Genomic DNA, 13,747 nt, shown 5'->3' with positions numbered 1-13,747 from the left:
CTAAGACTTTTAATGAGCTGTAGAGTTTGCTGAGCAGATATTCTGCATTGTCCTAAACACTACGGGCACACCTGAGGTCCACTCATGTGAAATGTGAGAAATCATAAGGATTCAGCATTTTGGTTATGCAACATCTCCACTTACATAAGAGTGTAATTGGACAAGCAGTGCCTCAAGAAGCCCCCCAACGCTGCTGTGCTGAAGTTTTATTTTGTTGGGGTTTTTTTTGGTTTGCTACTTCTGCCGTCGAACACAGAATTTTGTTTGGTCTCCTGCTGTGGACGCATCCTCCCTGAGGCAGAAGACATCCCCTTGCGTCACGTTGAATAGTAGAAGCAATCACCTGACCGGGGTTCTGTTACATGCTGTGACATTGTAGAGGGGATGTAAGGTCATTAAAAAAGATTGTATCGTACCATTTTTATATACAGAAGCCATGATTCACTACCCGCTGGTTTGGACTCAAAAGCTTGCTTTGGTGAGGCCCAATTGGTGAAATTACACCACAGTGCCCCCTGCTGATGCATTCAGATCACTGCAGGGTTTTTTTCCCACTCTGAAATCTGCTTTATTTGGAGCTTTGGATCCAAAGACTGTAAAAAAGTAGATATCGCTTTGATGTTCTAAAAATACAGCTGTCATGGTCAAATCTAAAAATTCCATTTAACTGTATTCTCTTTATCTGTCCTGTATAAATCAATGCTATCAAAACTTAATGCTATTTAAAAAGGAATCTATCCAAGTAAATCATCAACAGATTGTAAATTATGTTAGGGCTGTTAGAAGTCTCAAGAGGGGGAAATTGAAGGTTCCTGTGATGAGAGAAAAGAATTCAGAAGACTCATTCATGGCTTTGAGATGAGCATAAATAATGCATGAAGCATACTAAAAGGAGTCGGGGCTTAAAGGCTGCCGTTTGTGAGCTAAGCCTTTGCAGCTTCGCTCAGTCTTCTTCCTCTTTGTCCTCTGCAGGCAGCTATAAGGAAGGAACTCAACGATTTCAAGAGCAACGAGATGGAAGTGCACGAATCAAGTCGCCATTTAACCAGGTACAAACTACCAGCTTGCATGATTGATATCACTTCAAATGCAGCCAAAAATATTGGCACGCACGTGCCGACTTCTTCTTGAAACTTCAAAACCTCTCTTTTTTTTTTAAATATATCTTTCTAGGTTTCACAGACCATAGTAGACCACCACTGTCTCGAGCAGTGCCCAACCGGCGCTCTCCTCCACTGAGAACCTTAAGTGCTGGACAGTAAAATGGTGCCCGTTTCTACAATAAGGCCATGTCTTCTGAAATGCCTTTTCAAGTCCCACACAACTGAGTCGGTACTACGCCACAAGACGCAGACACCCACTACTCCATCCATGTAGTAGCACACAAAGACTCCAGCCGATTCACATTGCCCCCGCCCTGTGTGGAATTTGCTCGACTATCTCTAAAACCTCTCTGCTGAGCTCTCAGGCAGGCACTCAGTTCTGTGGCGATTGGATAGCAGACCAGTTTTCTCGTTTGCGATTGATTGGCACACTTGTGTCATCTACCGAGGGTAACTGTACCTTGGTATGTCAATAACACCAGTAGACTTGTCTCAGTGGACATGTTTTTATTCCTCTTCTTTATTACGCTGTCACACCAGACTCCTCTAGCCCTTACGGACAGCTTTTGTGCCAGGATGCAGGGTTGATTGTTCTGAGCTCACTATGTCATCAGAAGCTCCATCATTACTACACCTGCTGGGACTTTGGAAACAGCTTAGAGAAACAGGAGGAAGGGCGGGAGGGAAGGAGGCGTCCAACATTAAAATCATGTGCAATACTTTTTTTTTTTTCCTTCTGCTTTTCTTAGACTATAGCACCCCCTGGAGTGTCCTCTATGTCGTTACTATGTAGTCCTGACTTCTTTCATGCACTTCTCACTGTACCGAAAATGCTGACATTTAATTGCTAACTGTGAATTTAAGAGTTGGGGCTAACGCCTGTACTGTCTCTCTCTTTAATGTATATTTTGTTTATACTGAAGAAGGTCGAATTTAAAGAAGAATCGCGTTTAACTGCATTTTATTCATGTGGGTCTTATAAATTTACTGTCAAAATTTGCAGCTGGTGGATATTTTCTGGTTTCCAGTGTGTGCAAGAATGACCTGTTTTGTATTATTTTGACAGTGTTAACTGTTTTTTTGTTTTTTTTTTTGTTTTTTCTAGAGGCGCTCGGCTCATAAACGATTAATTTACATCTTTACATGTCAGTGCTTTGATGTGTGTGATTTATATCAAGAGATGACTCACCACATGTCTCTTTTTCTTTTGCAGAAGTGTGTGAAATGATCTTTGCTCATAACGTGCATTGTATTATACACTTTACTTTTATACTTGTGTCACCCAAGCTTTTGACGAAGCAATACCCAGCGTTTATAGAGAAAAGGTTAAACTGCAGGTGTACCCCCCCCCCCCCCCCCCCCACACACACATCATTGTTTTTTACTGTGCGTACATACTATGCCTACACTTCAGGGTTTAAAGTTTTCTTTTATACCTTACTTTAAAAAAAAAAAAAAGAGAAAAAAAAAAGGCTTTATTCTGGGGGACTTTTTCAGCAATTTTCTTGACTGAGCCACCTGAAAATCTGCCTCTTTGACAGCTTTACCGACACATTCGGACAAGATTTGATGGAACTCTCAACGAAAAAGGATGCATTCTCTATTTCAAAAGATTTGAGCACTGATTTTAGTGTATTCACTGAGTCAGGATTTTTAAATATTTTTATTCCTAAATATAGTTTGCACTGTTAAGAGTGTGGCTTTAAAGTGGCCGTTGTTTCAAGGTAAAGTCCAAATGTGTAAAGTATTGTTGGATTTCTGAGGTGTAACCAGTGTGTCTCTTCACTTCAGTGGTCTTTGTTACCTGATCAGCCACCCTTCACCAGTAGTCCAGTGCTCACGAGCTTTATGTGCACAGAATATTTTCATTATTTTCTACTGTATTGCTTTTAAAGTTGCAATATGAAATTGTCAGATGAAGAAACAGTGGAGTTGAACGGCTGCCGGTCGCCTTTTACAATACATCTGTCTGCAAATTAACAGGGTTTCCCCTTATTTTTAAGGACAGCGATAGATGACATAATGAAATCAGGGAATTGATGACAAAAAAAAAGTTTTGCACTGCATGGTTTGTATGTGAATGGATAGGGGTTTGCTAGATTTCTGAAGAAGTTCAGATCAGAATCAATACACAAGTATTTTTCTTGTCCCTCCACCCCCTCCTTTTTTTTTTTTAATATTAAAATGTCAATGGATCATCTAATTGCAAACACTTTAATATTTGTGGTATTTCGTGTTGGGAGCAGCTTCTGTATAATTCAGCCATCTCAACATGTTCTTTCATGTTTTTAAGTCCAGAGGTTCAGTACAAGCATAGTAGGAATAGGGAGGAATTTATATTAAAAATACACTCCAGTTCTCATTTTCAGCTCTTTAGTAACAACCTGAGCCAACGGGCTGAGCATGAGGTTTTTCCATTTTGCTGGAATCAAGGAACATGATGTCAGCAATAATCTGATTCCTTTTACATGTCTGTGGAGCAACTGAACAAAAACTGAATGCAGTCCTCTTTCCCCCCCATTTTTAATCTACAGAATACTATGTAAAGGATACATCATGCCAATTAAACTCCATTTCTGAATGCATTTACTTTGTATGCATTATTATTTTTGTACATATTTTAGGCTTGTTCTTTAACCTTGTAGTAATTACAGTCTGAGATCACTAAAACACACTCTTCTTTGGCTGTTACTAACTTAGTGTATATACAGTAAAAATTGTGCTTATGTTTTATTGATAGAAATGTTTACTAATAGTATTTACATTTCAGAGCCTTCTTCTTATGATCCAATAAACTTCCCTATTGAGACTAATTTACATTCTCAATTCAGGTGTAAAATATACCTCAGTTTAGAATATTACAAATCAGGTTTGGGCCATTTGGTAATTCCTTATGAATACAGGGGAAGGGCCCTTTTTTTAAAGGAGGAAGAAATGAAATTGGAGAGCCATTTAAATGCAACATTAAAGGTTTTGTCTCACAAGTTAAATATACATCATCAAACCAGGGAACATTGTTAGTTAACTATAGCCTCCATTTCCTGTTCTTAGCTGACTGGAGTCACACCCAATGGGCTCTTCTGCTACTGTAGCTCATCTGCATCTAGGTTCAACATGTTCACATTCAGAGATGCTTTTCTGAATATGTTGGTTGCAACAATTGTTTGAGTTACTGCTGCCTTCCTGTTAGTGCAGACCAGCCTGGGTATTCTCCTCTGGCATCAACAAACCCTGGAGATGAGTGTGAGGGAATATCCTAGTAGGTAATCCAGTCATCTTGTTCTGCTTACCAAAATTCAGGGCCGTAGGGGGGCTGGTGCCTATCCCAGCTAACATGCACAGAGAGGCAGGTTACATCCTGGACAAGTCGCCAGTCTGTTACAAGGCAAACATATAGAGACAGACACAGTTTAGATAAACAATCTCTGAAATACTCAGATCAGCCCATCTGGCACCAACAACCATGCCTTGTTCAAAGCTGCTTAAATTACTTTCTTCCCCATCCTGACGCTCTGTTTGAACTTCAGCAGGTCATCTTGACCATATAAACATGCCTGAATGCACTGAATCACTGCCATGTGATTAGCTGATTAGATATTTGCCTTAAGGAATGGTTGATCCTAACAAAGTTGACAGTTTAAATAAACTATAATCCTTTAAGCACTGAGACTTCCGATATGTAGAAATACCATTTTCCATTTGAATATGTATGGTTATTCAAATGAATAACCACTCCTAAGCAGTAGACGTTAATAACATAATATTTTTAGTCTTTTTTTTTTTTGCAGGATCTTTAATTCCACACAGGTAAAACGTAGTTTTTTAAACCAAATTACATTGTGTGACTTTATACTGCCGTAATATATGCGGCAGAATGTGAACAAGTAGTCTGTCTGGTACAGTAAGGCTCGCTGTGGCCTCAACGCTCCACTAGATGGCGGAAAATACAACAGAATAAGTCGACGTACACTGAGCCTTGTGAAATGGCGTCCTGATGAGATGGTGCCGAAGTTATTTGCTTCGTCACCACTTATCTAAAACATTTAGCCCTACAGCGAGGCTTAGTTTAACCTTGTAGCATAACAAAAACTTTCTCTTTTATTTTTAAGATAAATGACCGCCGTGTAAGCTAGCCAATGTGCAAGGAATCCTCGATAACAGTTGAAAGTTTCCTCACATATTCAACAGTTGACATTGACAACTCACTGTGTGACTGCGTCTTACAGTTTTACTCGCTGTTAGCGTACAAGTAGCAAAGGGTGAGTTCGCCACAGTAAACACAGGACGTGCTCCTGTAACGCAACACCAAACATTTTATAGGCGCTATGTTTACGCCTCTCAACTGTTCGCCGCCTCACTTGACTGAAAGTGCAAAAAGGCTTGCTGGGAAATGTATTTTTTTAACAGTTTCGTCCCGGCAGCGGCGACTACAAGACGCTAGCTAGCGCAATACTCTTCCCACAATTCACCGCGTTGTTGTTAGCGACCCCCATCTTGTGTCCTCCTCATGAATATATATTAGTCGGTATTTGCGTAGGAGGTCGGCCGACGTTCATTTCATATTCTAGCGCTGTGTTTTGGTCCAAATGGGACGCACAGTCACGTCTCCGCCCTGATCTGTCCCTGCTCGCCCAGCCTCTTTCTCAGCGAATTTAATCAGTAAGATGTTTTTTGGGAGCAGCGGAGGAGACTCCGACAGGGAAAGGAAGGCGAGGAGTGAATGACTACTAGTGGAATAACTCAGCAACACCGCCCAGTTGGCGGACATTTAGCGCGGCGGGCACGTATTCGGGCTTTTAAATGTAGAGCTTTTAGGCATAACCAAGTGCGCACCGTTATTTATTTAGAGCGGGGGACTTTTCATTGGCAGGGATGGAAAGTGTACAGGCTGTCGCTGAGGATGGCGCGTCAGATGGAGGCGCGACCAAGTTAATGAAGAAGCCCAGCGGACTGTCTGTCGCCCAGGGGACTCCAGCGGATGATGGCGGTGGATGTTTGGCACCCTCCCGCGCTGAGGCAAAGAACGGGAATAGCCTTTCTCATTCCGCCTCTACAGCGGGGACTAGTGCGTCAAACCGAGCCGTGGCGTCTAATGGCCGGAGCTCATCCAGCAACTCCAGCTCGCTCCTGTTGCGACGGAGGCGCTTGAAGAGGAACCTCTCAGCTGCAGCTGCAGCCACCAATACCACCTCAGCTGTCACCGCCGCTTGCGGCGCGAAGATGAACTCGGCCCTGTCCTCTGCGTCTTTACATACTCGAAGTCTGGATAGGAAGACTCTGATGAAGCACCGACAGAACATGCAGCTGCAGTCCGCAGATCGCGAGTGGGTGAGAGCAGATCTCCACCGGGGCGCCATACACGTCCACGACAGACTGACGCCCTCGTATCCCAGGCCGGTGCTTTGCACTATGGACACCACAGCCGGCGAGGTGGCCCTCCGACTGAGTAAACTCTCCAGCAAGTCGAGCTCTGTAATGCGCATTTTTTGTAAAGACGCCTCCAAGACGGACCAAAATGGGAACTGTAACATGAATTATGAATATAATGATAATCAGGACAAGGTAAAAGAAGACTCGAGTATAAAATGCAGCCACCTGACCCCACTGGAAACCACAGATTTAAGAACCCGTCCAAATGACAGGTTGAGACTTCTCCTCATGGAGAACGCAGATGTCAGGCAAAAGCAACAGGACGTTGATGGAAAACTTTTCACCCCGGAGTCAGAAGACAACATAACCTGTTCGCTGTCAGACTTGAATTCTAACTCTAACATGGATACCCCCAATGACGATGATTCGGAGCACAGGAACGGTGTGGACAGTTATGGATTAAACTCTGGCTCAGATGTGGAAAGCAGTGCATTTGACGACCTGAGCTCCGGGGCCCGCCTCAGTGAACACAGGGACTCCCTGAGTGATGACATGATCCTGGGAACTGAGGCATCCATCCTCAGTCCCTCCTTTGATAGTGCCACAGAGGGCCATGACATGTACGGGAGCTCGTCAGACGAACTGGAACTCGACTGTCCAGCATCGAGCTCAAGCATGGACCCCATCTCCCAGCATCATACTAATGGCATCACTGCTGTCACTGCCAACTACAAGCAGTGCAACGTGGGACATTTAAGCGACGTGACAAGCGACGTGGGGCCAGATAGCAGACTCAGCCCACACAGTCTGGGCAGCCTCCCACCCAGCAGTAGTTCCGGCTCATTGTCAAGAGCTGGTTCTACAGGTAACACACCTGACATCCAAGATCCGGACTGTGGCCAGGGGGCCGTAAAAACAGGGCTCACAGCACACCAGAATGGAGATTCTTATAATTCCAGCCCCACACTCTATGTTCAGCTGCATGGTGAAGCTGTTAGGAGGCTTAGCCCAGATGAGAGGCCTCTGCAGATCCAGAATGACTTTCTCTTTAAGCTTGGATTTAAGAACCCGTGGAGAGTTCAGGAGGAGGGGCTTAACACAGAAATTGGCTCCTTGTTACGTTTTTATGCAGGTAAATGAAACTACGTGTCTGTGTATACATGTGTAATATGACTAATATCATTATAATATCATCCTATTGCGATCCATGTGTGTTTTGCTCATTCTGACAGTTACTGAGGCCTTTATATGAAGCCTTTGTTGTTTGGAGTGGAGATCCGTAATGTTGTAGTGCTTGGAACAGGTTGTTAACCTGTGAAAGAATGAATCTGGTGGATTCAGGCATTTGTATGGTATGACACCATATCCTTTTTGCAGAGGCAGGATAATATTTTCACAGGATGAGCTTGTGCAGTATGAGTGCAGCACAAAACCTGATAACTGCGACAACAGTTTTAGAGGGTCATTATTAAAGGTCTGATAGACTAAGCCTTTTTCCCAGTGATGGGTTGCTATGTTCAGGTTATCCGTGTGCTTGCATTAATGGGTCAAAGTGAGGTCACGTTCCAGAAGGATGTTGATTTTACAGATCTACCTTGCATTACAGTCTTTGTTTGTTTGTTTTTTTGTTGCTTCTTCCGGCTTCAGCTATCTTTGTTGGCCTGTAGCAGCACACTTTGCTCCCATGGACACACATGCCATTGGCTACAAAGCCATCACCACAACTTATGGTGCTCAGACATGGGGGCCCTTTCCGGCTTTTGCCCCATTATCATCCTAATGAAAAGCCTGAATTCCTTTTTGGTTGGATGGAGAATAGGGGTGGGAGCGGTATGGCTGGGAAGACCATAAACCCTCTCTGTGGACTCTGTGAATTCTGGTCATTGAGATGCTGCACACTGCCTGTCCTACTGGCATCCAGCACAGCTACTGTCACACTAACTAACTGCTTGCCAAGCTGGGTTAACGTGCTTCTCCAAAGCTCAGGAAGCCCTTTTCTTCACCATGCCACTGCCTCCACCACCGCTGCTATTGCTGTTTGCTGCTGTGGGAAGTCGAGTGTGTGGGTGGCGGTGGTGGTTGAGGGGTGATAATGTGAGTTGAATCAGGACAGTTGAGGAAACTGGTCTGAAGTGTGCAAACTGTAATGCTCTGTAGCTTCCTGTCCCTGGAGGCTGCTGAAACAGAAGTTATTTAATAAGAAGCTGAAAACGGCCATAGAACCAATTGTTTCCGATTGCTAGGATTATTTAATTACATGGAAGGCTGTACAAGCGTGCATACTGGGACTCCTTAATCAATGCCCATTTAGAGAAAATAACAAATCAAATCCTACATGAGCCTGTGCAGTCATCTGAGATGAGCCAGTAGCAAACAGCAGCTGTTAACTGCCGGCAGAGGAAGCCCTCACGGCCCTCTGATGGTGACGCCTCCACATCTCATGTGAGACAGCTTAACTACGATCACCTGAGCTCTCCCCGGCACGCCCCCACCACCACCACCACCACACAAAGTGCCACTCAACAACACCCAGGCTGCAGTCTGCAAATGAGGCTTGCCTCTTGTCCAGCCACATGTAGAACGACATTGAAGAGCACTACACACACACACACACACACACACACACACACACACACACACACACACACACACATATATATATACAGGGATGCACTGTAAAGAGAGAGCAGTGCTGATGCCCTTGGGACTTTACTAGCCCGCTCTTCCACTGTTTCCTTACTGCGCTGAAGCACGTGAGGAATGTACGCTGGCTCCTCTAGAATGTCAGGCACGTCTTCTACAGAAGGGAATGAGAGGGCTGAGGGGGATGGGATGTATGAAGGAATTCTGCGCTGACACATGTTGAGCTGTCTTCGAATGGCTTTTTTCTCTCTCAAATAGCAGCGATCGGACTAGCCCCAGCTGACTTGTTGGCTGAATCTCAGCCACAGCTGCCACAGCTGTAGGCCTCAGTCACACTGAAGACCTTTTTGTTTTATGTGTCTGGTCATGCAGAGTGGCCTTTGATACAGGAAGTTTAGTATCTAAACTATGTTTTCTCACGCTGTTGCACAGTACAAGCTCTATGCACTTTTAATCGTAACCTAGATATTAAGTATGAGAGCAGCCGCTATGCTGTGCTATATTTTTAATAAGAGTGACATATGAAGTACTCAGCAACTCTGCATGATTAGGGAAGCAGGAGAATGATGGGAAGGGGCTGTTAAGTCGAGGAGTTGCCATGGAGCATCTCGATAGATCCTTTGGACAATCCAGGAAGGGGTCAGGTCATGCTTTGAGAACACAGACTCTGCAGTGGTCAAATGAGAAAACTCACTTTGCCCTACTAGACACACAAGCACACACATATAGGCTGACTAGATCAAAGGGCCGCTGTCCTCTTTGGAAGGCTGATGAGTGATCCTTTCAGAGCTGCTCACACAGGAGTCTCTTGTAATGCCAAGCCAGCTTTATTAGAATTTGAGTATAAGGGAAAAAAATTATTTAAAAAATACAGAAAATACACACAATTTAAAGGCCACTTGGACTTATTATTAAACTAAAGTTTAGTGGAGTCAAGAAAAATATGTATCTGCTTTGGTTTGCATGTTATTGCCACTTCTGTGTGTGTGTGTGTGTGTGTGTGTGTGTGTGTGTGTGTGTGTGTGTGTGTGTGTGTGTGTGTGTGTGTGAGAAAGAGAGAGAGCTGTCTAAGCCCCGACTACTGTAAAACTCTATCACAGATAGCAAAGTGTCTCATCTTTTTGAGAATAAATTCCTTTGAACTCGAGAGGCAGTGCCTCCCTGGAGCACATGTTTGGTGGATCTCTGATCTATCTTTTTATCATTCTTCTTGTATTACTATTCTAGAAACCTTTTCGATAAAGAATACACAAATATTTATTCTTTAATTATTGCTCTTGAAAATGTTGGTGATGGATACCTTCCTAGCTGTGAGCCATGTAGCAAAACAGTCTGTACCAGTCATGCTTTTTGGTGGTCTATCTTTTTAAATGTAAAGTAGTTGGTTACACTATTTATCAGTGTTAGCTATCTACTATTCATCTAAAGATGATAAACTACATTCTGCTTTTATTCTTGTTTCTAAAGAAAAACTAAAACAGACATTGCTATCACTTTAGACATAAAGAAAGATGGAAATTAAATAACAGTGACATTTGGAGGGTTAGTGAAGTCGTGTTTAGAGGAAGGAGATAAACACCATCATATGGTAAACATAAGCCAAGAAAACATTTCAGATGAGCCCATCTTAAATATTTAAGCATTTAAATATTTGGTGTTCAGGAGACTGTGAGCCTTATAAAAGGCATGTTAAAGGTTTCAGATAGCATATAAGTAGTGCTATCTGAAAGCTGGAGATCTAGAGAATGAACACTTATTATTTTGAGGGAAATTGTTTTATTAAATAAAACAAGGCGCAAAGCATTACAACATGTTGAAAAGACAACAGCCTCAGTCAATGCAGTAGATGCTTTGACCTGGAAACAGGGCTGATGCATCATCGCTTAGCAAGCAAACAGAAGTTCTCTGTTAATCAACGGTGCGGTTTAGTAAAAATTGTAATATTTCAGATTAAAACATTATATTTTTTCAATGTTACTCTGTAACCCAGTTTCTTCTCTCATGACTGCAAATCTCCAGTCCAGCAAGCTAACGAAGTTACCTACCCCCTACTGGGGTGCTTCTTTTCCATTACCCAGAGGTAGTAGTGTTTGTCTCTCTCTAGATGTGTGTGTGTGTGTGTGTGTGTGTGTGTGTGTGTGTGTGTGTGTGTGTGTGTGTGTGTGTAGACTTGTTTTAAAGAGAAATGGCATACTGACATGCACACACTGGCACAGGGTTTTCTCTAGAGGCAAAGAGCCTGAAGTTCTTAACTAAACCAAAGCAGCATGCTAAATTATTTAGATTCATTAGCCTACGCGGCGTCGCAAACACTCTCATCTATGCACTTAAGCATACCAGCTACTTTTTGTGAGCTCTACTTCGTACTCTATTAAAGTTGAAATGTTTGAAAAGCAGTTTCCTGTAGGTCTAAAGTGGGAAGATTTGGTGTGCCTTACGAGTGAAATTAATGACCACGGGCCTAGAAACTATCAAGGTATTAATTCCTTTCAGTTCCATGCAGGTTCATAGCTCAAGCTTCTGTGGAAGTCAGTTTTGGTAGCCGTTTCAGCACACTGCACCCAATTTTCAGGTAATTCCCATGTCGTCATTGTGCGCCAGGAAGGTGAAATTGGCAGGAAGAATCAGCCATGAAGAACTAATAAAAGCAGAGATAATACCAATAATGACTCTGGTTTTATGAAACACAATATCTTCCTGATTAAAAATGTTTGTAGCTTTGCAGGTTTATGGTAGCCGTTAACGTTGTAATCTGAGTAATATTGGTTTTTCACATTATGTGCACAATTTTAATGAAATGTAACATTTTTATTTCAGTTTATTTTTGCAAACCCTCAAGACCAACTGAAACATGGCCTCACTGATATTCAGGTGTTTACTTGCAACATTCGGGCAATAACTTGACTACTTTATTGCTTTGGGATCTAGCTACAAGGCCAAGGCTAACACTGCACATATTCTGCATTTTTGTCATCACCTGGGTTAATTCCACTGCATCTAAAAATGGCAGTAATATTCCTTCCGCGTCTTACAGAAAGCTTTGTTTAAAGGGGGAGGGGGAGTTTTCTGCACTTATCCGGACCTTTTCAACACAAGCCTTCGAAGTTCCACAACTGTTTATTTTTTATTTTTTCCTCTGTGTTTGTGTGTCCTGTTCATGCTGAGAGATGTGTAACAGACAATCTGAGAACTATAAATGTAATTTTACTAACTAAAGCACATAGGAAAAAATTAAATCTAGAGTATAAGCAGGTGGCCTGTTGTAAAAAGGTTTCCCTTACCCCAAACTGCTATCATTTTTCTTTTACCTAGCCAAGGAGCTTTGGTGCCTAAAATAACAAACAATATATGAACAAAGTGTCAGATTAATTGAGCCCAATTCTTTTGCCGCCATACATTTTCCTAAAGAGACTTCTTTGCTTTGTAAAGGAAAATCCTGCTCAGTCTCTTGGTAACGTGTCTAATAGTCAGGAAAATGTCTTTGCCTGTGTGTGTGTGTGTGTGTGTGTGTGTGTGTGTGTGTGTGTGTGTGTGTGTGTGTGTGTGTGTGTGTGTGTGTGTGTGTTTGTTCATGGACACAAATTCTGTAAGTAATGCATTTCAATATGAAATATATTTTGTGTCAGATTCGCAGTTTTTTCTTTTTGTTGTACAGAAAGAGCATGTGACACCATGGCAACCAGGAAAACAAAGCTCTAAAAGCTGTGGTATTGTATTTCAGCCCAAAACACTTTTTTTAAAATTATTATTAATGCCTAACCTTAACCAAGTAGTTTTTAATAGCTAAATCTAAACACAACCATATGACATATCTGTAACACATACCCTACAAATGTTGTGTGAAGAAATGTATGGGTCTCTGGTGTGAAAGTCAAGAATGACTTACTCCTCCACCACCAGTCATGTTCAGGGACACCAAATAATGTTGGGAAATTTGTCATTACAAACATTAAAAAATGTGCTGTGAGATCAGCTTGAACTGTTATATGTCATTTCTCCAAATTTTGATAGTTGTTATCAGGTCATCACCTCTTTTCATTTTGGTACGCAGATGTGTTGAACCCCTGCACGCCACCAGAACCAATGTACCTTGGCACTGATCACCAATTTCTTTCAAAAGATATTCTGATGTAGAGTGTTTTAGTGAAGGAGGTGAAGAAAGTTAACACTCTGGTCCAAAGTCTCTCGTGCATTTTCAGCTGGTATGCATAGCATATTAATCATTTAATTTTCATGCTCATCAAACTCTTCAGTGACCCCTCATGTGGTTTGTATGTGGGCACAGTCATCCTGTAAGAGACCACTCCTGCTCTTGATGTAAAAAGTTGAAAGTGATCACTTAGAACAACTTTTTTCCCCCTCTGATACAAGTGGACTCAAATGATCCATGGCCTCCTAAAGCAAAGCAGAGCCACCACCTCTTGTTGTAGAGGTGTGTGGGGGGCAAGTGTTCACGCTCAGCTGCCCTTGAATTTGTCACTCTTCTTACACATCTTTAAAAGATTTGTAGCTTTCTATTATTATATTTATCATATGATAATAAAGTCTCGGTGGAATCTTGGGCAGGTTGTTGCCTACGGTGTGAGGAACATGTTAACATTTCATGAAGATTGCAATAGTTTGACTACTCT

The 13,747-nt window shown here is 42.4% G+C and overlaps 2 protein-coding genes across 3 annotated transcripts in view; both read left to right on the top strand.

The window, feature by feature from the left end:
- Positions 1 to 3,688, top strand: part of LOC147308364 (phosphatase and actin regulator 1-like) — a 55,026-nt gene extending 51,338 nt beyond the window's left edge. For both annotated transcript variants that reach the window (XM_086273209.1, XM_086273208.1), the window contains exons 11-12: positions 973 to 1,049; positions 1,174 to 3,688. In XM_086273209.1, the coding sequence (XP_086129335.1) occupies positions 973 to 1,049; positions 1,174 to 1,189 (93 nt within the window). In that variant the 3' untranslated portion in view covers positions 1,190 to 3,688. The remainder of the gene's footprint in view (positions 1 to 972; positions 1,050 to 1,173) is intronic.
- A 1,942-nt stretch (positions 3,689 to 5,630) lies between these two features.
- The window catches only part of phlpp1 (PH domain and leucine rich repeat protein phosphatase 1), a 45,588-nt gene continuing 37,471 nt past the window's right edge, over positions 5,631 to 13,747 (top strand). The window contains exon 1 of the mRNA XM_086273207.1: positions 5,631 to 7,605. Coding sequence (XP_086129333.1) covers positions 5,976 to 7,605 — 1,630 coding nt within the window. The 5' untranslated portion in view covers positions 5,631 to 5,975. The remainder of the gene's footprint in view (positions 7,606 to 13,747) is intronic.

Source organism: Aulonocara sp. 'chitande type north' Nkhata Bay, linkage group LG18 (assembly GCF_057382095.1).
Source record: "Aulonocara sp. 'chitande type north' Nkhata Bay isolate Kocher_YH1m ecotype deep benthic linkage group LG18, A_spYH_male_GT1.1, whole genome shotgun sequence".
In the NCBI taxonomy this organism is placed as follows: Eukaryota; Metazoa; Chordata; class Actinopteri; order Cichliformes; family Cichlidae; genus Aulonocara; species Aulonocara sp. 'chitande type north' Nkhata Bay.
This window is presented reverse-complemented; position numbering and strand designations above follow the sequence as displayed.